Source organism: Trachinotus anak, unplaced genomic scaffold, assembly GCF_046630095.1.
Source record: "Trachinotus anak isolate AG129_WGS33_773 ecotype Australia unplaced genomic scaffold, CSIRO_AGI_Tana_v1 ptg000032l, whole genome shotgun sequence".
Lineage (NCBI taxonomy): Eukaryota > Metazoa > Chordata > Actinopteri > Carangiformes > Carangidae > Trachinotus > Trachinotus anak.
Window position 1 is genome coordinate 10526042 of NW_027273883.1, and position 25971 is coordinate 10552012.

The window sequence follows — 25971 nt, forward strand, 5'->3', positions numbered from 1 at the left end:
AATCATTGGTTGCACTTCTACATATTGATACTGCTATAAATGCTACAGTGTTAAAACCGGGAAGACGCCACATTTAAACACACTCTGCCGCAGTGTCTTTCTACCTCTCCCACCTCTCCACACTAATGAATAGCAATTGGGCGACAGAAAACCCTGAAGCACTAGAGTAAAAGTGGTATTAAGAGGAGGACAGCAGAGTAAACGGCCTTAAAATAGGATAAATGACTAGGAAAAACTAAAGTCAGCGCACACACTTGCCCTTTAACACAACCAGACACACATCATGGCAAACCAGGTGCTAAACACTACAGTACACAAGTATGTTTTCTCTGCAGGCATAAGTGTTGTGATATAGAAATGTAACAGCTCCATATATCAGGATGGTGGGACCCTATGGAGGATGAACGACCTGCGAGCAGTACCTGGACAGTGTGTGTAATACATAGATAAATAACTGGGAACTGGGAGCCATATGGTGACACACAGACTCCTGGAGAGAGCATGTAAAGCACCGCACTAGCACACGATGATAAACAGACCAGAAATAGAAGGATTGGACCAAAGCACACACTTGTTTGTATGAGTTTTGTTTGCCTGAATCCCCCGGGAATGACGGTTGTTTGGGAGGGTAATGACTTAGGAAAACTGAAATGTACTGGAACATAAATTAATCAAAATCTGGGCCCTGCATTCATGCACCCCGTGAGTGCTCTGTACTGTCTATTTTTGCAGATCATACCCTATTGCAAGTGCACAACAAAGACAGTTCCAGCTATTACACGCAGTGAACAGAGCATAATTCTCCGTCGATGTTTCCACTCACTGCTCCTGTTGAGGGCAGGCTGGTCAGATCCGAGAAGTTAGGGTGGGTTGAACCAGTCATTACTGTCAAGGTGGCAAAGATCACATCCACGTTTGTGAGAGTGATAATCGACTCCTGTTTATAAACATTTCATGTAGAGCCCCTGGGATGCCAAAGGCAAAATTTTAATAACATTTCATTTCCTCTTCTAAGATAAGACCTTTTGTCCATTCAGGACTATTTTACTCTATCACTGTCCTGAGCCCACAGTTAAACGGACGGGAGATGGTGCAGTGTTGCTGTGCTTCGCATGGCAATGCTGAGCTATTTTTCCAAACTCAACTCTCTCCCTTTTTCTCACATTATACACTGAAGTGCACTTCAACTATGCAGTGAATCCGGGCTGTTACCCATGATGCCTTGGCTGCGGGGGTTGAGTGACAGGTGACATAGTTGAAATCACAGAGGAGCCAAGGGGAGAGGAGGGGTTAACAAGGGGCCACAGAAACGCAGGAGACCCCCAGCAGGTGTTGTACCGTGGTCATGGACCTCCACAGGGGCTCCACATGAGAGACACACACACACACATACAAACACATGTAAACACACACAGACACTAGCGTAAAGGACAGTCTCTGACAACCATGGCCGCTAAAGATTTCACAGCTTGGAGCAGTTTCATTTCGTGCATAAAGATTTCTGTCTCCAGAAGCAATAATTAATGGGTTAAAATCAATCAATGAGTGTATTACCCTTTTAAAATGATGCCTCTGGGTTCAATAGCACGAGATTGGAGATGTGTTGGAAACGAGAAAAGAGGAAGTGGAATGATTAGAGAGGATTTTACACCCCAGGATTGGTTGGACAGTGTTGGATGCAGCAATTCAAAGACGCACATACAGAGCTAAACGCCCGCACACACCGCTTTCTAACAGATTTACAATGCTCTAACATTCAGTCAGCAGCAGACGATAAGAAGACAGGAGCGACAGAGAGGAGGACGGGGCAGGAGAAGTGATTACAGGAAAAGAGATGTCTAGATAAGATGACAGACAGATGAATGGGGAGGCAGTCTGTGGATACAAAGAGCTGACATATGCATATGAACAGACAAAGACACACACACACACACACACACACACACAAATACAATTTTATGAAGTTCTTACAGTCCTCTCTGCACTTTGGCTGTTATTTGGCCAGTGCAGAGAAAATCCAGTCCAGTCTCCGCCATCACTCACCACACCGTATGTGTGAGAAAGCCCAGTATGTATCAGCAGACATCACACAGGAAACCCATACAGTAAATAAATACACAGCTGGGTGATGATTCAGTGTGACTGCTGATCAACATTTGGTGGTTGTGTTGTGATATTTCTTTTCCAAATTTACAATACCAAAATAATTATTGTACTGTCAAGAAGGGAAATTATAATGTGTTTCTAACATGGTAATATAGACACCCTTTGAGTAAAGTTTATTCATTCTAACCAGCACTTTATGTGGTTATATAGATATGAGAATTAATAATAAATACAATAAACTATATTAAAGTATTTAGTGTTATACATGTGTACATAATATGTGAAATACACCTGAAATATGTGTAACAGAAATGGAATATAGCATGATATAGCTTATAATATGCAAATACAATATTAATAATAGTGATATAGTATTATGATTTAGTGATATAAATAATGTTATGTAAAATAACAGTGTTAGATATGCTGCTTCTAATGCTATAATATTTACTATTCACAAAGCTAGTCTTGTGGTGCTAGTATATGTTATTTATTTGTCTATGTATATTCTGCAATGTTGACATGATGAATGTTGCTCTGTCTTGTTTTATTAAAATTTTACTGACAAAATTAGTTATCGCTTAGTTTTGTCTGATGCAATGCATAACAGTCCATTTACATCCATCTGTTTAAATTCTATGCGATTTTACCTACATGTCTCCCATGTTGACACATACAATATCAACATCAGAAAATATATCGCACTGGCATCATGATACATACACAATGGTGATGACCACACATGCTCATTTCGTGATAATAGTGCAAGTCTTCATATAATTCAATTCTAATGCACGAAACATAACAGAACAAATATTAGTTGTTCAACAGCAAATAGGAAAAAATTCTGCTAAACTCCCACGCAGAAAAAAGCATACATTTGCATGCAAAATCTGTAATATCAGGCAGACAAACATCTGCACAGCAGTTACATACACTAATGAACACGAACACAATCATCCACCATTTGCTGTGGACTTGGCAGGCCCCAAAAGTCTATCTTGAGTCCCTGAGACCAAATATTTGCAGACTTATTTTGTTTTTATCTTCATATTCATCTCTCATTCTGTATGTTTATATCTGAGTGTATGCAGACGTGCATGTGCCAGTGCGTGCATGTACTTTGTAAGAGCTGCCTGTTGAGACGGTGAATTAAACAGCAAGTGCATTTGATCTGCAAAGCACTCCAGGGCAAAGACACACAAAATGAGACACGCACGCGCACACACACACACACACACACACAGACACACACAGGCTTGCATACAGCATCAAAATCATTTCCGTCACAGAATCTATTCTTAGGAGCAGCAACAAACCATTCTTTCCCTGATATAAATCTCTTTTATTCATACCCACACAGTCACGCGCGCACACACACACACACACAGCCAGACATGTGCACTCTTCGCTCAAAGCTACACTCCCTGGTGGTCATACTGCATTCACATAATGTTCTTTGTTTTTTATTTTCTACAACAGGATTTGTTCCAGGTAACTCACAAACACGCGAGCACACCCGCTGCATCTTTCATCTGGTGGTGGTTGGTGTTTGTGCAGGTGTGTCGAGGTCAGCAGCACTCTGAGGATGTCAAAGCTTCTTTCCCTCTCTCCATCTCTCTCTCTCACACACACACACACACACACACACACACACACACACACAAAATCTGATCTACGAGAAGCTAAATCAACACAGCTGCAACAACTCAGTCCTCGTCATCCTCCTCCCTTCACTCAGCCGTCTCCACTCCATCTTTAATCAGGCTTCTCCTCCCTCTCTCTGTTCTGCTTTTTACCCTTTTGCTCTCTCCATCCACCCCGACTCCTCCTCTCCCTCTTTCTTCTCTCTTTCTCGTATATTCAATCTTGCATTAGTCACTCTTAGATTTATATACCAGCTAGCTCTCTGTAGCTTCTGCCAACACACAAGGCCTCAGATCTCAGCCCTCCGACTCCTCTTCACATTCCACACACCATCATGCCCTCTTTGCCCTCCCTCCATATTCCTGCCCTCACTCTATTCCTCTCCCTGCCCTTCTCTGCCCTCCCAGCAGTTGGCCGAGCATGTGCTACCCCGGGGGAGATGTGCCTCATCCGCCCAACAATGCACTGCAACCACCCTGTTACCTCTAGCCCTGTCAGCACGGGACAGGAAGAGTAAACGCCATGGTGCCTCCAGGGGAAACAGGAGCATCCACTTCCCCCTGTCTGTCTGCCAGGGTGTGTATTTATATGGGTGTATGTGTGTGTGTGTGTGTGTGTGTGTATGTGTAAGACACACATCTGAATGACCAGAAGCCAGAAGATCGGATGTTATCGTTTACCGCAAGAGGAAGAGGAATGATATGATTTCCAATTTCCTGTGATTATTTACAAATGTAACTTCCTCTGCATTCTGAATTCACCTTGCTCGACATGATAACAACAGTCTGTTAGAGGAAATACAGCTACCATTCAGGTACTTTAAAGTGCCTCTTGTTAAAAAAAAAAAAAAAAAAAAGACTTCATTGCTTCGACAGGAAGGTTACACCTTGGGACATTTTTGTTGAAACTGATTGACTGAGAGCTCACCACTCTTTGACATTGAATGTTTTGTACCCAATATATTAAAGGGGCTATTTGTAAATTTTATGTGCCGGTTTCTTGCTGGCAGCAGGTGGTGGTGATTGTCGCTTGACAATTGTCAGCTGTCTTCATAATACAAGAGGTTATAATACACCCTCTGAGCAGCGCCACATCTTCAGGGCAGATTGAAGTCTACAGTGGGTCGCTGTTAGAGAGTGATGAGATGAGCTGGGGCTAGCTGCCTAGCATGCTAACTTCAGCAGAGGAAAAGATGTAATAGAGACAAGAGTTGCTTTCCGCCAACACCTCTTGGTGAGTAGAGGAATGAAGTTTGACGCTGAACTTGCAACTTTTCTTCTTGACTAGTAAGTAAACAGCTGTTAATGCTAATGTTAGCTATGTAGCAATAGCAAAACCTACAAATAGCTGAAGAACTGTTATTTTCATCTGCACTTCAACATCTTAGATAATAAGTCAGTGCTTGTTTCCAGAGTAAATAGTGGATGAGCGGTTGCTGTCTGAAGCTACTGCCTTCCCAATATTCACCCAAAACAAACTCCACTAAAGTGCCTAAGCTAGGACAAGATAGTAGATTAGAACAGATAGCATAATCCCAGTCCTTTCCACAAAACAAAGACACCAACTGCACTGTAACCTGTTCCGCTGAAAAGTACCTTAAACCAATTTAACATCCACAAAGCACCACGGTCAGAAAACAATTTGGTCTCTTACATACTGACTCTCCAATTTGTCACAAACTGGCTCAGACAGTGTGAAATTAAGGACTCCACATGAGAGATTTTTAAAAAATATTGATTCAAATTTCATTTCAATAAAACAAGGGAGTGTGAAAGTGAGCAATATCATCGCTGAAAGTAATAACTGTGTGTGGGAAATACAGCACAGTCAGACAGTATTAGGAGCACAGTGTGTCTGACATTTGGTTTTCAGCGAAATGTCTCTACAAACATTCATGCGTCCCTCGGGATGGATTGTAATAATTCTAGTGGCCCCTACTTTTTTAATCCAGTGCCGTCATCAGGTCAAAGTTTTCATTTGTCCAACTGGTTCATAACCAGTTAACGATATTCCCATCAGCCTCAGCTAGTAGGAATTAGCAAATGTAAACTAAGATAGTGACCAAGTTAAAAATAGCCTACCTGCTGAACATCAGCATGTCAGCATCATCACTGTGAGCATATTAGCATAGTGACATTAGCATTTAGCAAAAAAGAACCACTTTGTCAAAAAAAAAACCATACAGAGTTGCTAGCATTGCTTTATTAGCATTATTTTGCATTTGCTTATTATTATTGCTGATTATTCTTCTTCTTATTATTATTATTATTATTATACATGCAGCCATCGCTGTCATCTTGCTTTCCTCTCGAGCTTTCCTCCTTCAGTTCAGTCTTCAGCAAGTGAAATATGAGCTTGGATTGAGGTCAGATGGGCTGACTTGGCCAGCGGAGAACATTCCACTTTTTAACAATAAAAACTCCTGAATTAACTTGTCTCCATTCTGAGAGTAATTGTCCTTTAACTGGAAGACTATGTACTACACTAAGAGCTATCGGTCAAATTCAATCTGCCGGAGTACAGAACCAAAACAATGAGAAGCATGTCACTGTCAGATAAAGAATGAGCTAGTTAAAATACAGTAAGATGCACACAGCTGGAGATTTAATGATTCACCACAGGCAAGACAGAAAAGATAGTTGCTTTAAAGCCAATAAAATTATGCAGGAGCCTACTTTCATAATTGAGGGCAGAGGCAGACACAAGGTTTAATCCCTGTGTTCACCCAGGTCCCCACATCCATCACTCAGACGTCCATGCAACAGGCCTGGCCATTCATCACTCACTCTGGGATTTATTAGTCAGGTCTGGAACCAGAGGGTGAGAGGTTAAATGAGGAGCATTGTGTTAGCAGTTATCAGCATAGAGAGCCCAAAGTGGGTCTGTGTGCTAATCCACAAACACACACACACACACACACACACACACACACACACACACACACACACACACACACCCCATCAGATGTTAAATCAACACTGAGGCTGTAGCCGCCAGAGCTGAAGTGAAACATAAAGCTATGCACAAACATGCATGTGTGAAACAGTATAAATACACACACATGCTCATCACATGGTTGCTCATACACACATCAAACAATCTGATGAGACCCAAATCCATACACGCGTTTACACTTTGTAAACACTCTGTGGAAACCTGATCTGTCTGCAGCCCAGCAAAGCTCTGAGCAGGTGCCTGAGCACATGAACGTTCTTCAGCACGCTGTACGACCGAAGAACACACTCACATGCTCTCCCTCTGTCAAATACATGCGTACGCACACACACACACACACACACGACTTGGAATAAACAGGGCCACAACCAGCTAGCCGGATTGCCCAGGGGTACTGTACCATGTCTCATCACTGTAAGCTAATGTTGAACACAGTGGTAGTGCTTGGCGTAGCTGCTGTCACTTTGGCTTCAGATCCAGGTTATTTGCTGGGAGCTCAAATAGGCCAGGTTCCGCGTTACGGGGTCACTGCTTTCACGAGGCGCGTACCTTTTTCTGTGACAAATGCAGATGAAAATGCAAGTGTTGCACTAGCATTTGTTCCTGTCTGCGGCTTAAAAGCTTTCTGCTGTGCTCGAGTCTTTTACATTCAGCTAGAAAACCAAAGGAGTCAGTGTCTGTGTGTGTGTGTGTGTGTGTGTGTGTGTGTGTGTGTGTGTGTGTGTGTGTGTGTAAGTACTCTCTATCTCGCCAGCCTCAAATCCAAAGCAATTAGAGAGGCCAGATGGTGGGCTGGACTCGCAGTAAATAGCTGTGCATTGACAGAAGAAGCTTGCAACAAAAATGAACTGTGACAAGTAGCCAGGATGGCACACAGATACATGATGGCATCATCGAGGACACACCGCCATAAACGGCCTGTCACCATTGTGGGGATGTTGACAGCAGAACTTGATTATATGGTTTGGTGGGGACACAGAGAGGGTTTTTGTATGTAAACCAAATGAGGCAGGTGCACATGCACGCCTGACCACACTCACATGCCAGCACATTCAGACATAAACCTGTACACACACAGACACAGACACAGACAACCCTCTGCATGTCCTGTTAAAATTTGACCAAACCAGTTTGGTTTCGTCAGAGTTCAAACAATGCAGCCTTTGAGAGGGGCTCCATTCACCGAGTTTCAGCTTGGCCTGCACATTCCCCAACTGAAAACACAAACTGCCTCCCTGCAGGAAAACCACTGAAGCTGCAGCACCACATTCCTCAACTCTATCCTTTTCTCAGTGTGTGTACAGCATTTGCCTGTGAGGTGTTGGGACCCCAGTGAATCTAATGATTATATTCATGCATGTTGAAATAAGAGGGTGCACATGCTCTTCATCATCAGCATACTCAGGTGAAAAGCCTGTAAAATATGCCCTTTATACAACTCCAGCAGTCTACATACCTGTTACCAAGGCAGCAAGTTTACTTCAGCCAACCAGGACACATATACGAATCAGAGGAGACTGAGAGGAGGTGGAGCTACAATACAGGACAAATGTAATCCACAAAATGCCTTCTCCTATTCCTGTGCTCAATTTCCTATAAGCCTGTTATCACACCTCTATTGACACACACATCCACACACAACCACACACACACACACACAGATTCATCAAACCTGAAATGAGACAAACAGCCAGACCAGGAAATGAGAGTGAAAAAAAAAACACAGGGGGTTGGTGTCTGGAGTGAGACTGATGGGTGACAAGAGACAGAAAGGCCACTTCATATCCCGATCAATTAATCTATAAATCTAATCAGTGAGAATCAATGACTGGCGCTTCAGTTCAATCTGGCTCCTCTGTCATCCTAGCTCACCTCAAGTGTTAAAGAGACAGAGGGAAGAAAAGGAGAAACAGATACCACACACTGCAACACTGGAACATTTCAAAAACCGAGAGATCTTTAATAGCAACCAAATACGAAAAAATATAGAAAGACTCGACAAAATGGTGACAACAATTCAAATTCTGTCTTTTTTTCAAAATAAATTTGAAAATTAAAAAATACAAAAAAGAAAAAAAAACCAAACAACTTTTACACAGAGCAGTCAATAATAAAAAGCACATTTTGGGGGTAAGACTGTTTTGTTGTGTGTACAGTTCATTTGTATAGAAGAAGCACATTTGCCAGATTTGGCAGCAATCACAGCGCAGCAGTCAAGAATAAAGCACTCAGAAAACATAAATTATAAAGCACTGCAAATAACAGAAAAGAGGAGAAACCGTAAGAGGAGAAAATAAATCCTTCATGCTTGCTGTCACTGAGAAATACACAAACGTGACACCATAAATTAGTAATTTTTTTTCTCTGCTACATATTTATATATTTATACTATGTACACAGGAAGGTTTTCTCTTTTTTTTTTCTTTTATGTGAGTGAGATGGGAGATGTTAAGGCTTTGATTAGTCATCAGATGTTTGTAGCTGAAGAAATAGCAACAGTATGTGGCTTTCTGGGAAAAGAAAAACATTGGGTATTTTCACTATCTAACCTTGTGCTAGACCCAGGCGAGGATCATGGATTTCTCTGAAAGCTTTACTTAGGTGCTGAGGTGGGTGGCAATGGTGTGTATGTGTGTGCGTCTGTGGAGGCGGCCGCGGCAAGGAGGTGGCTGAAGTAAAAAAAAACAACATTTTGGAGACGAGTAGGAAGTTGTGACTCTCTAAAAACATTCAAAGGGAATCCGGGGAGGGGGAGAGGGAGGAGGTCAGCGCAGTGGCATTTTTATGAAAGCTATATTTCCCGTGAAGAACAAAAGCAGGACAGACAAACTGGTTCCTTAAAATGCCCGTTTCTTTGACACTAGGTGAAAAGGTGCGAGTTTGTGTGTGTTCCTGGATGTGTAGTCTGTCTCCGCTCTGCATGGTCATTGATTTGCGGTTGGACTATTTGGGGGATAGAGAGCAGTGGAGCAGGGGACACATCATGCTGTGGTTCTTTCCACTTGAACAGGACATGGTGTATGTCCTGACAGAGTCACTGAGAAAGAAGAGGAAAGTAGAGGTGTTTTTGTGTGTGTGTGTGTGTGTGTGTGTGTGTGTGTGTGTGTGTTTGTGTGCGTGTCTTCGTTTGCAGCTATGCAAGCACATTTGTGTGGGCTTATGTCAGGAGATGGCAGAGTTGTCAGGTATGAGGTGTCTTCTGCACAGTTTGGCTGTGGGAGTGAGCATAATGAGAGTGACTGAGGGGTGTTTGTGTGTGGGCGAATGTTTCTCTGCATTCTGTGTATGTATATGTACAGTGTGTGTGTGTGTATGTGTGTGTGTGTGTCCTTGAAATGCACAATAATATCTTCAGTTTGCCAGTTTTCAATGGTGACAAAGGGTGGCTATGCAGGTTAGAGCCCCCGTGATGGCGAGAGATGTCCCAAAGCCCCTGAGCATCACAAAACACACACTGACAACAATACACACACACACACACACACACACAGCTGACTCAGACACAACAACACAGACCATCGCTTGTGTGGTTACGGTCTACCTGATAAATTATGAGTATTGTGTGTATTTTTGCATTGTGCAAGGTGTCTGTCAAAAAGGAGAAGCCAATTGTGCAAAAAAAGTGTGTGCTTATTATGTGGAAATGCAGTCAATGCTAACTTGAACAAAAAAACTATACGAGCAGGTAGGACCCCCCCAAAAAAACTAAATTGACTTTCGGCTTTAGATCAACTAAGCTCAGTCAGTTCAGTATGTTGAAACACCCAAACTACTGAGGTATTCATTAGATTAAAAATTACATTCTCAAAGCTCTCTGAGACATTTGAACTGTAGGGTTAGCCAACGCACGATTCCTTCATCATTACTTCCACAACACTGGCAACACTGGCTGCATTGATCTGGTATTTACAATTTCATAAATATCCACATTTTCACGAGAAAAATAAAAATGCTTACATATATAGTACACAGATACCTCACACCAAAATGTACATACAACAGTTTTATCCTTTGTTGCTAGTTTTTTGTTTTTTTTTTAACCCCGAAAAGAAAGTATTACACTCATATTTCTCTTTGCAGCGGTGAAACACACAAGTGCAAAAATAAGTAATGCATTTTTATTTTGAGTGTTTGTGGTAAAATCAGCTGTGATCAGTAAATGTACTTAACCTCTGTTTGACAGAAGTTGCATTTATGTATACGCTAAGGCCATTAGACAATAATTGAACATGCTGGCTTACAGTATACCAGACAGTGCTCAAATGCTAAACACTCTATTTTTGTCATCTGCCTCCTGTCTCTCTCCTGTTCTCTCTCCGCCTCTCTGAAGGTTAACAGCATTGCTATGGCAAACAAGAACTGTCTAACTCTATATAGATACTTGAATCTGTCTTGTATCTTTAGTTCAAGGTTAAAAACAGCCACGGCAAGAAATGCGGGCAAGTGCAGTCATTTGAGCTCTTGGCAATGGGTCACCCTGCATTTGACCTCATGACCTGCAGCAAACTGCAACCCAGATCTTGGCTGGGCCTTACGAGAGGTCAGTACAGTCATCTGGACCACACTCACCAGATTCCCGGTGGGTCAAAGGGGAGTTGATTAGAAGGCCAGGAAAAGCATGATTAGAGAAGCTATAGTAGTGGCTTCTCTGCAAGATTGTCCGTCACAGTCATCCAGTGGCTACGTAGATACAGTGACGCATGCACACTGAGCCTCAAAGACAGTAGTGTACAGTAGCCATGGAGCAGTGTTTGTTTGAGTGGGCCTCCGGTGGCTTGTTACAGGGATAAATTAACAGTCAGGAGACAATCAGCCCTGAAGCTGCATCATAAAGGGCCATTCCACTGCTTGTTGCCCGTTAGTCAATACGACTCCCACAGCACGCAACATTTATGTCTCCCGATCAATTCACTGCATTTAACAACATCCGCTAATGGAAAGAAAAATTAAATGATCTCATTGAAAATCTATCTAACCTTACACAGCCGCCCTTTGGAGGTAGGGTCCTGTTACATCCGGCCATTTACTTAACTATGGGAGGTGGAGGTCTGTGCAGAGGAGTGAACACGGCCACTCCAGGTGGATTAGTCAGTCCTGGCATGTCAGGGCAGGCTGGGCCGGAATAGAGTAAGTGGGGCGTTTGACACATCAGGAGCAGTAAAATACTCCCCTGCTCTCTTTGGCCCTGACCTCGACACTGCCCTGGATAAATCATAAACTCCCCATAAACACTGGGAGAGAGGGCGAAGAGAGAGAGAGGGAGAGAGAGCGAGAGATGGAGGGATGATAGAGAGATAGAGGTGGGAGGGAGGGGGTGGGGGTTGGGGAGGAATCGCCACGTCATACACGATAAGTGGTGGCAATCTGTTGGTCCCAGCTAAGCGAGCGACTTCACGGCTCATTACCAATCAAGCTCCTCCTGTCAGGAGCGCTCTGAAGAGACGGGGATGAGGAGGAAGAGAAAAGAAGAGACGTGCTCCTCTCTAGTCCTCCTGTCTCCTGCATCCCTCTCAATCCCTGTCAGATTGGCTACACCTCATTCCCTCATCTCTTGTTTACCGTCTCTTACCTCCAGGCACAGTACAAAAGTTTGCATGAGAAAACCTTGTTAAGAACTTGGTTCAAACTCGGCAAACTTACTTTGTTAAATTCAGCCGCTCTTGTATTTGTGCAGCACATAAGGACCTAATGTTCTTTTTAAATTTTGTAAATTCAAGAGTGTCTACTGTGGCTGATAGTTTGCAGAGATGTTTTTTTTTTTTTTTTTTTTTTAAGTCTGAGAAGAAGGCAGAGAGAGTGGAAAGCAGAACTCGCCAGCAGACATGAGCAAATACATTGTTCTCTTCTCTAAATCACCTGATGGTTCCTGCCTATACCTTAAATGTTTTCCTCGCAACCGATCACTACCTACTAACTTCCCACCAGCTGTCACAGCACAACACATTACCAAAACATAAGGTTTCCCACAGGACGACTGAGAATAGCAGGCAAAATGTAACTGCTCGACAACCCCTTCCACTTCTACTTGTTTTGGTGAAGATAAGAGTGAATATGCAAGTGCAATGCCTCCTCTATAGCCAAGCTTGTATCATGATTCCATTATCCTACTCCCACACTACATAGTTTCTCTCTTTTAGTCTGTCTGTCAAGAGTCCTTGTCAAGGTCCCAGTGATAGTGATAGCATGAGCAGAAGTGGTGGGAGACGTGTTGTTTCTTTTCTGTTTGATTTTCAGCTCTTAGGGACCCGATAACAGCAACACTCCTTTCAGAATATCCCATCGCACCTCCTCCTGTTCATTCAGTTCATTTTGGGGCTGCACTGTGATTAATAATAGGCTATAATTAGAATCAATTTTCAAAAAAATAAAAGTGGTATCATCTTCTCTTCTCTATCAGACAGGGACGAGACCCTGAAGCCAAAAAATCCTCGGGAGGGATCCTCCATCCCTCCCTTTTGCTCCTCCGCCTTTCCTCTCCTCCTCCTCTTCTATACGTAAACTGCAGTCCGTGAGATGACAGAGCCATCCCGCTGGGACTCCATGTCGTCATCCAGGTAATCTCCAATAATATCGTCCTGGTCATTGTGTGGGCGAAGCTGAAGGATGGGGGCCCCTCCAGTGAAGTGGTCATACCTCTCCTCCTCCTCAAGCTCATCAAACTTCCTCCTCTCTGCGTCGTCTAATTCATTGCTTAGCAGGATGTCTTGGGCGGTGGGTGTGGTGGCCACAACTTCGGGCCGCCCCCCCATGGTGAGTGGCTGGTGGTGGTTGTTTTTCTCCCCGAGGCCCTGGTGGGACGGGCTCTCGTTGTAAACGTAGATGGGGCCGTTGTTGTTACTGCCTCCGACCCCGCCGCTGCCTGCACCTCCACCTGTGCCATTCTTGCTGGCCTTCTTGCCGCCGCCAAATATGCGTGTCTTCATATCACTGCCACCATTGGCGCGGTAACCCTGCTGTTGCCTGCGGTTACGGGTGACGAGCACGGAGATGAGAGCGACGACCAAAAGGATGACCAGCAGGGAGACAATCACAGCTGCTGCCACCACCCCAGCATTTGATGGGTTCACTGAGGGCTCTGTAGGAGGGAGGAAAGGCAGGGAGGGAGAAAAAGGAAGAAAAGGAATATGGTTGAGAAAGGGGAAAAAAAGAGATCAGTGTGAAACATGGAGAGAGGGCAAGGAGGGAAATAGAGACAGCATAAAAAGGAGACACAGGAAAGGGTAATGTCAGGGAAAAACGACAGAGAGGGGAAGAACACAGAGAAGGTAGGGGTTGGATGATGTCAGTGGTAATGGTCTGAACTGTATTCAGTCAAGTGTGTAAGAGTGCTGAGGTGTCAGTACAGTCAAGTGTGTGTGTGTGTGTGTGTGTGTGTGTGTGTGTGTGTCTGTGTGTGCTGAGCTTCCTGCTATACTGACACTTCCTCCTCTTCCCTCAGAGCTGCTCCTGTCCCCCATCCCACAGCCACGCCACAACTACGTACCAGCCCCCCCCCCCCCCCCCCCAGCCCCATGTGTTGCCTTTGAATGGCGAGGGTCTGTCCAAGGCTCACCGCAAATCACAAAGCACGGTGGTGGGTGCAGGCCACACACACACAGACACACACACAAGCACTGTCTGAAGGAGCGTAATACGGCGTGTGCAGGGCGGAACAGGTGGAGGCCATGCAGAGGAGGAGGATAATGATGGATGGAGGAAGGGAGGGTGGAAATTCGATGAAGAACAGGGGGAGGAGGCGGAGGAGGCGGAGGAAGAGGAGGAGGCGGCGGGTTGAGTGAGTGACAAAGTGACACATCGGAATGACAACTCCTCCTGGAAGCCATGAACAAAGAGCAGGGGGACAGATTGGCACTCCTCTTCGCTTCTGGAAACCACAGGCACCGCTTGAGTGCATGTCAGTCCTACATGTGTGACCACTTTTACTCCAGCACTTCTGAACTCACGTTAAAAGAAGCCATTTTCAGTTCATTTTAAATTAGACAGAGGCTTTGTTACAGTGCATACTGGCTGAGGAGAGTATTAGTACAACTAGAGCTCCACCATCCAATACACGGTATTTCTGTTTGTGTGTCTGTGTGTAATAAACTCCAGGGAGAAGTAGTGGTGTGCAAATCAAGGTTGTGAAGATATCCCATATGACTTGTCAGCCATATAGTGCTCTTCCTCTGAACTCACACTACCCTCTCCCTTGACAACCCTCTGCAGTGATATTAGAGCAGTATTTTAAAAGCAGTTATTTGAACAGCAAAAGATACAAGTGCTTTTGCAAAAAAAAAAAAAAAAAAGGCAACCAACACTTAAGATTGAGGCTTGGTATTGTTTGAAATTTTTAAATTCATGGTGGCAATAATGCCAGAGTTTCAGCACCAATCCCCAAACCAAAATCGTGCCTTTTCTTCCTGTGAGGAATATAATCGTGTTTTTCAACAAAAGCATTTTCTTCTGTTTGGCAAAATAAGCCTTCACAAGTGCATAAGCCAAGTTTGCAGCCTAATACAGTCTGAAATCAGTAGGCTTATGGTTTAAATAAACACATATCTGATCAAAACACAGCAACCAAAATAAGAATCTGACCAAGCGTTCAATGCAAATCAGCTGTCTGTGCTTGGTGCCACGGGCACATCTCAGTCAGCCCAGTTACAACAGTACTCGTCAGTAAAGCCACTGAAACACGAGCACAGCGTTACTGCTTTGCACAGGCTTTTTGGGGCCGGGAGTTCAGGGCTCTAAGTGCTTTCCAGGACTCTGACAACTCCCCACAGAGAGACCCTGTGACCATGTCCCCCCTGTTTTCATCATCTATAACTCAGCGGGCAGGAAGTCCAGCAATAACACTGCCGGAGTTAAGGGTCGACTCCACCCATGTTGTTTGCATTCACTGATGCACTTTGAATAAACATTTCCTCATAGGAAATTCAAGGACGTTTAAGTATAGTGACTTTAATAGGAGGGAGGGAGCACTTATGCCATTTCTGCAACACGTCTTCTTCAGAGATCTAAAGAGTAAGCCTATATTACTGGATGTTTCTAAAAACATTCAAGTTTGGGGTCGATTCTGTATTTTTGATTTTTATTCCATGTGATTGTTTACTCTGTTCAGGAGCAACAAATAAAATGCTCTAAATCCCTGTAGAAGGAACACTGTAGTAGAAACATAATCTTATGCAATAAAGTCTCTTTAGTATGTGTCATTCTTCTTTTTGTATGTTATTGTTATTTCCATATTCATTGTGTATTGTGGTTTTATGAGAGCTGTGTAAAAGCCTAACTAAGGACAAGAGTTGAGATGAACAAAATTAGCAATAGCTATAAACTCTCTGTGCAGCTCATCAGTTTCATTCTCTATATTGGAACCATGTCAAACTGCATCGTCCCTCTCAGAACAACAGCCGATTCAATTCAACGCTCGCTTCAGGTTTGAGCACATGGGCTAACCAATAAAACTAAATAAGCTGTGGCGAGCAAATTAATTTTTAATTTCAGCCCCTGGGTGAAAGAGTCTGAGAACGCCTAGCCGCACTGAACATCCTCTCTGTTGCTCTTGCTTTCCCCTCCACTCTCTGCACTTTCACGAGCCACTGCAGAGGGTTAACCAGTAGACGCTGTTGTTGAAATCCCTGCCTAAGTTTGACAATACTGAATCAGCTCAGATTTTATTGTCATTCCCGTTTGAAATCCAGCAAAGGCCGGCCCCTCTTGTTAAGTGTACAGAGAGCTGACAGAATTACTCTTGTAACACTGATTCTTGTCAAGACAGAAAATGGCAGTCGACTGCCGTCTACACCTGTGGTGCACTCTTCTTTATTTCTGCCTTTCTTTTCATCCACTACCCTTTTCTCCATCTCTGACGCCACTTTACCAGCTGTCTGCTGCACACACTTTCCCTCTCCTCTAAATCCATTTTCCTTGCCATCTCTCCAATTTGCGTTTGTATTTCTGTCAAAAGTTACTTCTCGCTGCTCTCCTCCTCTGTGCTTCACTTTCAACATATGCCGGGGGAAAAAATTAATAATTTCATGTGGTTATATTTTCTCTTCCTTTCTTTCAATTTCTCCCAACAGCCTCCCAAAGCACACAGTCTCCCTTCTCCCCTCCTGTTCTCCACCAAGCAGTGCTAAACATCCCTGTTCACACACACGAGAGTGAGAGCTAGCCCTCTGTGTCCACTTGTAACAGGAACACAAGAAATGCATTATCACCTCGGGCTCCGTGGAGCTCCAGCACATGCAACGTGGCAACGATGATGGCAAACTTGGGGCCGGATGCTGCTACACTTCGCTGTCTCATCAAAGGGTATTACGCTAAAATTTAAATGCAAATTCTCCCTAAATTCCACCCAATTATTTTTAATGCGTCGCTCAAGTCAGTTCTTAAGAGTCTCTCTCAAAGTCTGTGCTGGTAAATCCGTTTGTGAATGATAATTCATGTTTTATTCTACCCTTCTGGAGAACACTTAAAAGATTCAAGAGAGAGATGTAAAGGAGCCACCCCTGGCTCCCAGTGCAGACCCACTGCAGACCCACACACATCCTAACAAAGCACCAGTGGAATCTATTTAAGTGGGTGAGAAAAGGACATCTCATAAACACATGCTGTTGGATGAGCCAGCAGAAGAGCTGCAATATGCATGCTGTGTGGATAACCCCCCCAACCCAAACCAACACACACACACACACACACACACACACACACACACACACACAAAATACTTCAGAAGCCAAAAAACAGCATGTTTCTTATGAAGTCACATCCCGCATGACCGTAAGCTCCAAGTGACCGCAAGTAATGAGGGAGATGGAGCGAAAGTAACAGCTAATGCAGCCTCCCAAAAAAAACATGCATGGTCAAAATACACACACATGCTCTCACACACACACACACACACACACACACACACACAATATTATGGTGATCAGTGCTCTAAATTCTGGGTTGGGCTGCACCTAGAGCATAGCTTAGTAGTATTCTGTGTCAGCATGTTAACTTATTGACCAGAGCATGTATGTGTGTGCACAAGTGTGTGTGTGTGTTTATGTGTGTGTTAATGAGGGGTGGGCAGAGGGCCAGTTGCAGGCTGGAGGGAGACTTGGCTCCATCAGACCTGTTCTCTGGCTGTTTTCGCATGGCCGGAGACACACACTGACAGACACAGATGCAGCCAGACACACACAGACATATATATATCCAAACCCGGTGGAGGAAAGGGGCAGAGCCCCTTGCCCTTGAACTGTCTCCTTAGATGAGTCTTAAAATGGGAGAAAATGCATCAAATTGAGAGACAAACTCTTTTCTGCTGAACTGAAGAACCCCTCAGACCATGTGGGGGATTCAATCAGGGCAATTTAATGTTTTGAGGTTCAGATGAGCCGCCCCTGTAAGGAACGATGGGGAAGAAAACACAACAGAAGATGGAGGGAAGCTGGTTTAGCCACACAAGAAACACCCCACCCCACCAGAATGGAGGGATGGATGGAGGGATGGAGACTACTAAGCTGTGATTAAGGAAGAGCTACTGGTATTTAAGAGTTAAGCTTGGAGAGAGAGAGGGAGATAGCATGGACAGGAGAGGGAAAGAAAGAGAGAGCGAGAGAGACTGCTGGGGGCAGGAGTCTCTTCTCTGAGCAGGGAGATCAGCAGCAGACTTGTGGAGGCTGAAAGACAACCTGAGAGAGATAAGGAGGGATGAGGAGAGAGCATATGCTAACTGAGAGGATGAGAGATGCAATGAAAAGAGCAAACTGCAGCAAAACAGATAGTGAGGGAGAGATAAATCGAAAAGAAAAGAGGAGGGGAGAGCCGGGTAGGATACATTTGTGTGTGACTAAGCAGCAGGATCGAAGATGAGAGGAGGAGAGGCAAGGAGAGGAGAGGACACCCATCCCTCTCTCTGCCTCCAGGTGCACAGGACAAGACTGAGGGCAGAGGACACTGGCAGACACCCACACAGACACACACTGGTGTGTACATGTATGTGTGCGTGTGTCATGCAGCTGTGGGGTATAAGGGAGAGGGGGACCTGCTATGTAGCAGGTGCTGGCCATTTCACGCCTGTCGGCCCCTCTTAGCCCTGTTTGTCTACACGCATTCACATTAGCCTCCATCGCACCTCCATCTGGAGTCAGTCCACATCTTTCTCTCTCTCCGTTCCAACTATTATGCACTCTTTCATTTCGCTCACTCAGCCTCTTTCTTTCTGAACGCTCCTCTCCATCTGCCTTCTTCAAACCTTCACTCTGACTCTCACTGGTTGCCCCTTAACTGCCAGCGAATTTAGCTCACATCTTATCCTCCCCCTCCTCTGCCAGTGAGTAAGAGAGGAGTGGGAAGGAGGGAGGAGGTGGTCGGCTGTGAGAGAACAAGACCAGATGGAGGAGGGAGATGACAGGACAAGGAAACTGTGGGACGTTCAACACGGGAAGAGACCACAGCGAACAGAAAGAGAAAGGATGAGGAGAAAAAAGAAGGAGAAAGTGGGATGAAGAATGAGAGAGGAGTGGAAAGGCAGGATAAAAAAAGACAGAGCAAAAAAAAAAAAAAAAAAACAAGAGCGGTGGTGGAGTGAGAAGCGAAGCAGCCAGGAGCTGAAGCAGCAAAGGGTGACTGATCCGCTCTGAGAGGCTTGGAGACAGACAGACACACACGCTATGCTGAGAGATAGTGGAGGCCAGTAGCAGTGGAGATAGGATGCAGTGGCACAAGATTCCCATGGGAATTTTAAATGCCGTGAGCATCCTCTCTCTCACTCTCTCTCTCCATCCCTCATGCCTTTGCTCTCTCCCTTCTCTGAGTGTGAGGACTGCATGCTGGCACTGATTTATCCTGGTTCCCCCACTTTTTAGTCTGCCTCCGTCTTCCCCCCTGTGCTGCCTGGATCTTTGTATCCTCCCTGGTTGTTGCTTGTAATACACAGCAGGAGATGGTGGCATCCTTTGTGCTACAGCAGCCAGCAACACTACTATGCAGCAGCAAAGAGTGGCCCCAGAGGAGTGATGACGCATGCCATGGCACCACCAGGGACTTGAAGAAAGATGGGGGGTGAGAGGGAAAGATAGAAAGAGTAAAAAAAAATAAAAGAAAAAAAAAAGAAAAAAAAGAAAAGAAAATGAGGGCATGAAGGACCTGGGTGGCTCTTAAGATGTAGCCACCAGAGAAATGCACTTTTTCCCCCCATTAGGTGCAAGGTTTACCCCTATGTCAGCAGAAAATAACTTCCGGTTAAGTGCAGGCATGAGTCAAAAGAGTGGAAGGGGATGTATTTTGTATGAGGTGAAATGCAGGAGTGAACCCTGTTGAGGGTGCAGCAAAAACTATTGAGGCACAGACGGGAAAGGAAGTATGGGCTGTTTTTGTTTTTTTTTCCTCCATCTTAACAGGCTCCACTCTGGATGGTTTGACCGCCGAGACTTGAGGTGACACAACAAGCTTAACAGCAAAGAGACCGATGTATACACCTGAATACATACATACACATCACAAATAGGAACCTGCAAACGCACACACAAAAAGACACAGTGTCGCAACACAAGTCTGGTCTCAGCTAAACCCAAGGCGACGCTGAAATCCACTTCATTTCAAAGTCAACAGTGTCATTGTGAGCGAAATCTATCACTTTTACTGATTGCAGACGTATCTTCGAGACAGTGACTCCAATGAAAACTGCTAATTTGCTTTGCTTTAGCCTCTCCTGCCATTACTGATGGCCAAGGGTACTGCTGAGAAGCTACTCAGTTGCTTTTTTTGATCATGACTTTCGGAGGGCAAAGTGCTCTCTCTCATTTAAGGAAAGGAGAAGAAAATCGAAAATTTGAATGAGAAGGGCCATCCAATTCTTTGTGCAACGCTCTCAGTGTGAACTAACACTAAGTCTTGTGAAAACCTCCGCTTTGTAAATGCCATCTGATGTTCAAAAGAGGATGGAGGAACCCTGGGTGCTGCCGAGGCAGAGAAAATTTTGATAATGCAGTGTTATAGAGTGCATGCAAAGACACACAGAGAAAGTGACATGCATTCAGAGAAAGATAGATGAAAGGGTGAAGGGGAGAACCCAAAGGTGCGCAAGTGCACACACACACACACACGCTCAGGCATTCACACATACACATCACGGACAGAGCAGCTGGACCCTTTAGCCCTACACTAAACACAACAAGTCCCAAGACCCAAGACAGTCCCCAGCACAGAGAATGTTTTTGTGTTTGTGTGTGTTCATGTGACATATGAGCCAGAACCAGGTACAATCCTGGAGAAAGACACAAGAGCATAGCACACCAGGAAATGTGTAGCATGTGTAATGAAAGTGCGCTTGGTTCCAGTTCATCAGTTCAGAGGAAATAAATGTTTTCACATACGAGGCAGGGGACAGTTCAGATGATGAACAAGAGCCAACTGAGCCCCGAGTGTGTTTTTTATTTCACTTCTGAAATGTTCACTTCTTTGCTGATGCATTTACTGTGTACGATTTATCTGTGTGTTAGGACATTTGCAGCTTGTGCAAAATACTCTTAGTCTTGGTTTTAATGCATTTGTGATGACAGCAACGATTTGAATGCTTCAGCTAAATAATATATCAGAGAAGTGCAGGAACAGGACAAAACTGTTACCGTTTTGTCGCACTCTGAGTGTGTGGAAGTAAATTTTAAATGTTATCTGACCTACATCTTGAGAACAATTTGTTTATTTACCTTATTGTCTGCATGTTTTGTGGTGTGTGCTTTCTTTATGCCCTTCAACTCACCTCTGACGAAGACTGCGACCTGATCCCTGCTGGTCCCAATGCGGTTCTTGACCTCACAGACAAAAGTGGTGTTGACAGCATCGTCCACCTTCAGCACCTCCAGCTTGTTGTCTTTGATCCGCACTGTGTCCGGCATCTCTCCCGACATTCTGCAGGGACATGAGAACATTTATCATGAGAGAGAAGAAAAGTGAGGAGGCAAAAAAGGACAATAAAATGAGAATAGGATCGTGGTTTGATTTTTTAGCACTTAGAGCATTTAGACAGATATACATTTACAGAAATGTGCTGTATTGTGCAAAGTCATCAAATTCGACTAATCTTGATCGGCAGGGAAAAACCAATCAGTTTTTCCCTTCCTCAAAAGTCATTGGAGGAGAATATGGTGCGGACAGAGGAAAATCAAAACTGCTGGATCTGGGCCCAAAAATCTCATCTCTCCCATTTTAAAGTTCCAGACTTTTTTTGTTTAATTTTGTCACACTTATGTTAATAGCTGATAATGCCAGAAAAAGGGAGAAAGGAACTCATATTGCGTCTCTCATTATGCGAGGGTTAAATCTCAAGTCACAGAGTCCATTATGAGAAATTACACGGCTATCTCCATAATCAGAGCACACGGCTGTAGTGGCAATAATAAAAGCGCTGATTACAGCTCTGTGAAAACTCTGGACCCAGGAACGAAGGGCGAAAACAGAAAATGAGAGAAAAAGAAACAAGAGAAAGAGAAAGCAAGACACCTTTGGAAAAAGAGAGGGAGCAAGAGAGGACGAGACAATAGAGATTTCAGGATGTGCTGATACTCACGTCTTCCACTGGACGGAGAGAGGAACGGGGTTCGCTGTAGCTTGGCAGGTGAGCATCACATTTTTGCGACCCACGTACCAGTTATTGTCATAACCCACTATTGTCACCTGAGGGGCGTCTGAGGGAAGGACAGATGAATGATGGAAGGGAGGAGAAAAAAATAGCAATGAGTTCAATTAGTCACTCCAAGGTTTGAAATCATGTTAGAGTATGAACAGTAGAGGGATTAATTAGTGCTGGGTTGTGTGTGTGTGTGTGTGTGTGTGTGTGTGTGTGTGTGTGTGTGTGTGTGTGTGTGTGTGTGTGTGTGTGTGTATTCTTACATTGAACAGCTAGCTTCAACGGGAAGCTGTCTGGTTTGGTTTGAGTCCTGTGCACCACCACACAGCTGATGTCTTTCCCGTTGTCTGCTGCTGTGGGAACCATGACGTACTCGCTGGTCACTGTCACAGTGTTGTCGGCACCAGGCTTGGACACTGTTGTCCCATTGCCATTGGCTGTGGTCACCCAGGAGATCTGGGCAGCGGGGCGGCCATCTACAGACTCGCAGCTCGCCACAGCGACCGGCTTAGTGCCTGCTTCCACTGTTATGATGGAGGCCGAGTTCTGAGGCTTAGCTGATGGATGGATGGAGGTCAGATGGAGAGAGGAAGGAGGAGAGAGAAGATTAAAGGATGTAGAGCGAGATAAAATGGAAATAAGACAGCTGAGGGAAAAGATAATGTGCACCATTATTGATAAACAATTTGAGTCACCAGTCTGGCAAAAGCAAATCCAAAACCTCAATCTCCACACATCCTTTGTACCCCACTCACCCCCTCTCCCTATCTACTCTGTCTTTTCTCTCTCAACAGCATACATTGATAAACAATTACTAGCAGCAGTGCAAACACACCCGAACTCTAAATCTTCTTTCACTCTCCTTCCATTTCTTTAATCTACCCGCTCTCTATCCCCATCACCCACCATTGATAACCTATTTCCCTGACTGGTCCAGTGCATTTCCATACACAAATTCACACGTGATACTTGTGAGCAGCCACCCCCTCTACTCCCTGTCACTCCTCATACTTCCTCAATTGCCCTCTGTGATACTAGTGCTGGATCAGAGGAGAGCAGGCAGGACAGAAGTTGACAGCAGGCATGACAAGCAGCCAGATCAATACTGAGCCTGAGGGGAGGCAGGGAGGCATGATGCGTTGCAGAGAGAAGCGGAGAAGAGGCACTGGTGCTGGGCCAAGGTTAGACCAATGGTTCCATTGCATTAACAAGAACACAATTGATCTGACAATACCACTTAAAACAGCAATTAAATCCAGCTGGACAAGCTTTTAACCTGCATACTACCTTTGGGGGAGGGAGAGAGTTAGAGAGACAGAAAGAGATAGGATGGCGTGTAGTACTTAAATTATACATACGTATAAATGTAATAAGCAAGGTAAATATGCACAGTCTGTAGATTATGTAAATGACCTACCCAGCATGACTAAATAGGTGACACCCTGCTCGTTGCCAATTGGGTAGGTAGCATATTCACAGATGTATTTCCCCTCATCGGTCATCCTAACATCTCTGATCTGGATGGAAGGGCTGTCCAGGTTTGGAGGACTGGGTGAGAAGCTGACCCTGCCCTTCACAGGTGATTCGGGGTAGTTGGGATCAAACCTGGGGTGAAACACAGCGATGTTGATCCTGTCCCCTTCCTTTGGCTCGTAGAGCCATGTGACCTGTGGTGGAGCAGACACAGGGTCAGTGGTTAGGATGCAAACAGTGACTGAGAAAAACAACAAAACAACAGGCCTCATTTATCATGGTGTTGATAAGTGACACTGGAGAGCGTTTTGAGACATCCACATTTTGCTGTTAAGTCCACAGGGCAGTGTATAAAGCATTATAATCAAATGAGTGGAGCAGGTATGAATATGGATGTGAGCAGTATTTTTCTCTCCCTCTCTCTCTCTGCTGCTCTTCATGGAACCAAGTACAGTTGTGCACTTCCTACTTCATTGAGATGCAACCAAGAAGTGTGCCCATTACCATATTCAATCCCCTAAAGCAAAATGAAGCCTAGTATTGTTTGTTTGGAGTAATAACACATTAAACCTAAATGTGATAAAAACCTATTACTACCCTCAGGGTTATTTCTGTGGGCTCTGATTTGTTAGATCATGGTTTAATGTGCCAAATAAACAAGGTACATGGACCTGTGTTATCATTTTATTTATTTTGATTGCAGTGAATTACTTGTATCCAGCTGTTTCACAGGTTTGACACACCTGCAGAGTCAGGTTGATGCATAATTGACAAATACTTTATTTTGCAGAAAAATGCCCATTTGTTGAGTCAAATATTAAACTGTATATTTACTTAATGGCCAATGTCTGTTCACTTCAATCTTGAAAGCAATTTGTAGTCCCAAGCAATTGTCACAAATTATATTGTGTCAAGTCAGCACAATGAGCTGCAATATCAGGATGAAACAGACATTTTATTTGAATTTCATACCACAAACCCGGTTTAGAGTTATGTGGAGTGTGGTGGTATAAAGACGTAATCAAATCCTAACTGAAAAAAGAAAAACACAATTGCATCATGTCTATGTGTATCTGACCATTGTGAGCTGAATTCCAGTAGAATCAGTGAAGGCACAGCGTAGGTTGACTGTCTGACCAGGATATGACAACACCTCTGGCTCCACCTTCACTCGCTGACCTGCCACTCCTAGAGAAAACAAAGAAAAAGAAAGAGGAACATTAATGTCTGTTGTTTCTTTCATTTCCAAACTAGGAGAGGAGACAAAGGGAGGAAGCAGAGAAATAGTATCAGTAGAAAACCTGCTGATGATAAATGAGGACATTGTGGACGTGTCTGGTACAACAGAGGACAACACTAGTGAACCCAGGCAAGTAGGCCAAGAGTCTGGTATCTCTCCATGACTGTGCGTGTGTGGATGAAGAGGACGAAAAAAGAAAGGGATGTGTGCTGGGAAGAAAAAGAGGAAGGCCAGTTCTCTTTTGCACATAGGTCATAAATCATCAGGATGGGTTATGCTTTTCTATAACCTGCCATTTGCTGTGCCGACACATTCCTGTGCAACAACTAAGAGTCAAAATAAATATGCTTTTCTTGGTGTGTTGTGTCAGTGGGTGTGTGAGAAACAGCAAGAGTGAGGGAGCTTTAGAATCACAATCTGCCCGTGTGTGTGTGTGTGTGTGTGTGTGTGTGTGTGTGTGTGTGTGTGTGTGTGTGTGTGTGTGTGTATGTGTAATCCAGGTCTCTGTGAAAATGTAATTACTTGTATGAGTAAGCGCGCATTAGTGTATGTCAGCAAGATGGTACCTGTTTTAAGTAAGAATGGATTACCTGCAGATACATAACTTCAAATGTCTGCAGCCGGGGCTACATGTGCAAATGTGTGTGTGCTCACAATGTGTTTACCAACAGCCTACGCACACACACACACACAGAACAGTACTGACGAAACACAATTTCCCCTAAAGACAAACAATTACTTGCGGAACTAGTTCCACCAGTTTGTGCTGAGCCAAAGCTGTTGTGTTGAAACTAATATGATCTGGAGGGCTGATGGAACACACACACACACACACACACACACACACACACACACACACACACACACACACACACGAAACCCATAGGCTGCAAGATAAGAGGAAAGGGCAGCGCTGTCTTTCTCTTTTGACGAGCAATAAACACTACAC

The 25971-nt window shown here is 44.3% G+C and overlaps 1 protein-coding gene across 3 annotated transcripts in view; it reads right to left on the reverse strand.

Annotated features, from left to right (window-relative positions):
- The window catches only part of LOC139612718 (nectin-2-like), a 76829-nt gene that overhangs the window by 21568 nt on the left and 29290 nt on the right, over nucleotides 1-25971 (reverse strand). For 2 of the 3 annotated variants that reach the window (XM_071468587.1, XM_071468588.1), the window contains exons 2-6: nucleotides 24861-24970; nucleotides 23727-23976; nucleotides 22573-22866; nucleotides 22250-22367; nucleotides 21443-21591 (exon numbers count right to left, since the gene is read on the reverse strand). In XM_071468587.1, the coding sequence (XP_071324688.1) occupies nucleotides 21443-21591; nucleotides 22250-22367; nucleotides 22573-22866; nucleotides 23727-23976; nucleotides 24861-24970 (921 nt within the window). Of the gene's footprint in view, nucleotides 1-12007; nucleotides 13784-21442; nucleotides 21592-22249; nucleotides 22368-22572; nucleotides 22867-23726; nucleotides 23977-24860; nucleotides 24971-25971 lie in introns of those variants that run through there. The other variant, XM_071468586.1, reaches the window with a different exon arrangement.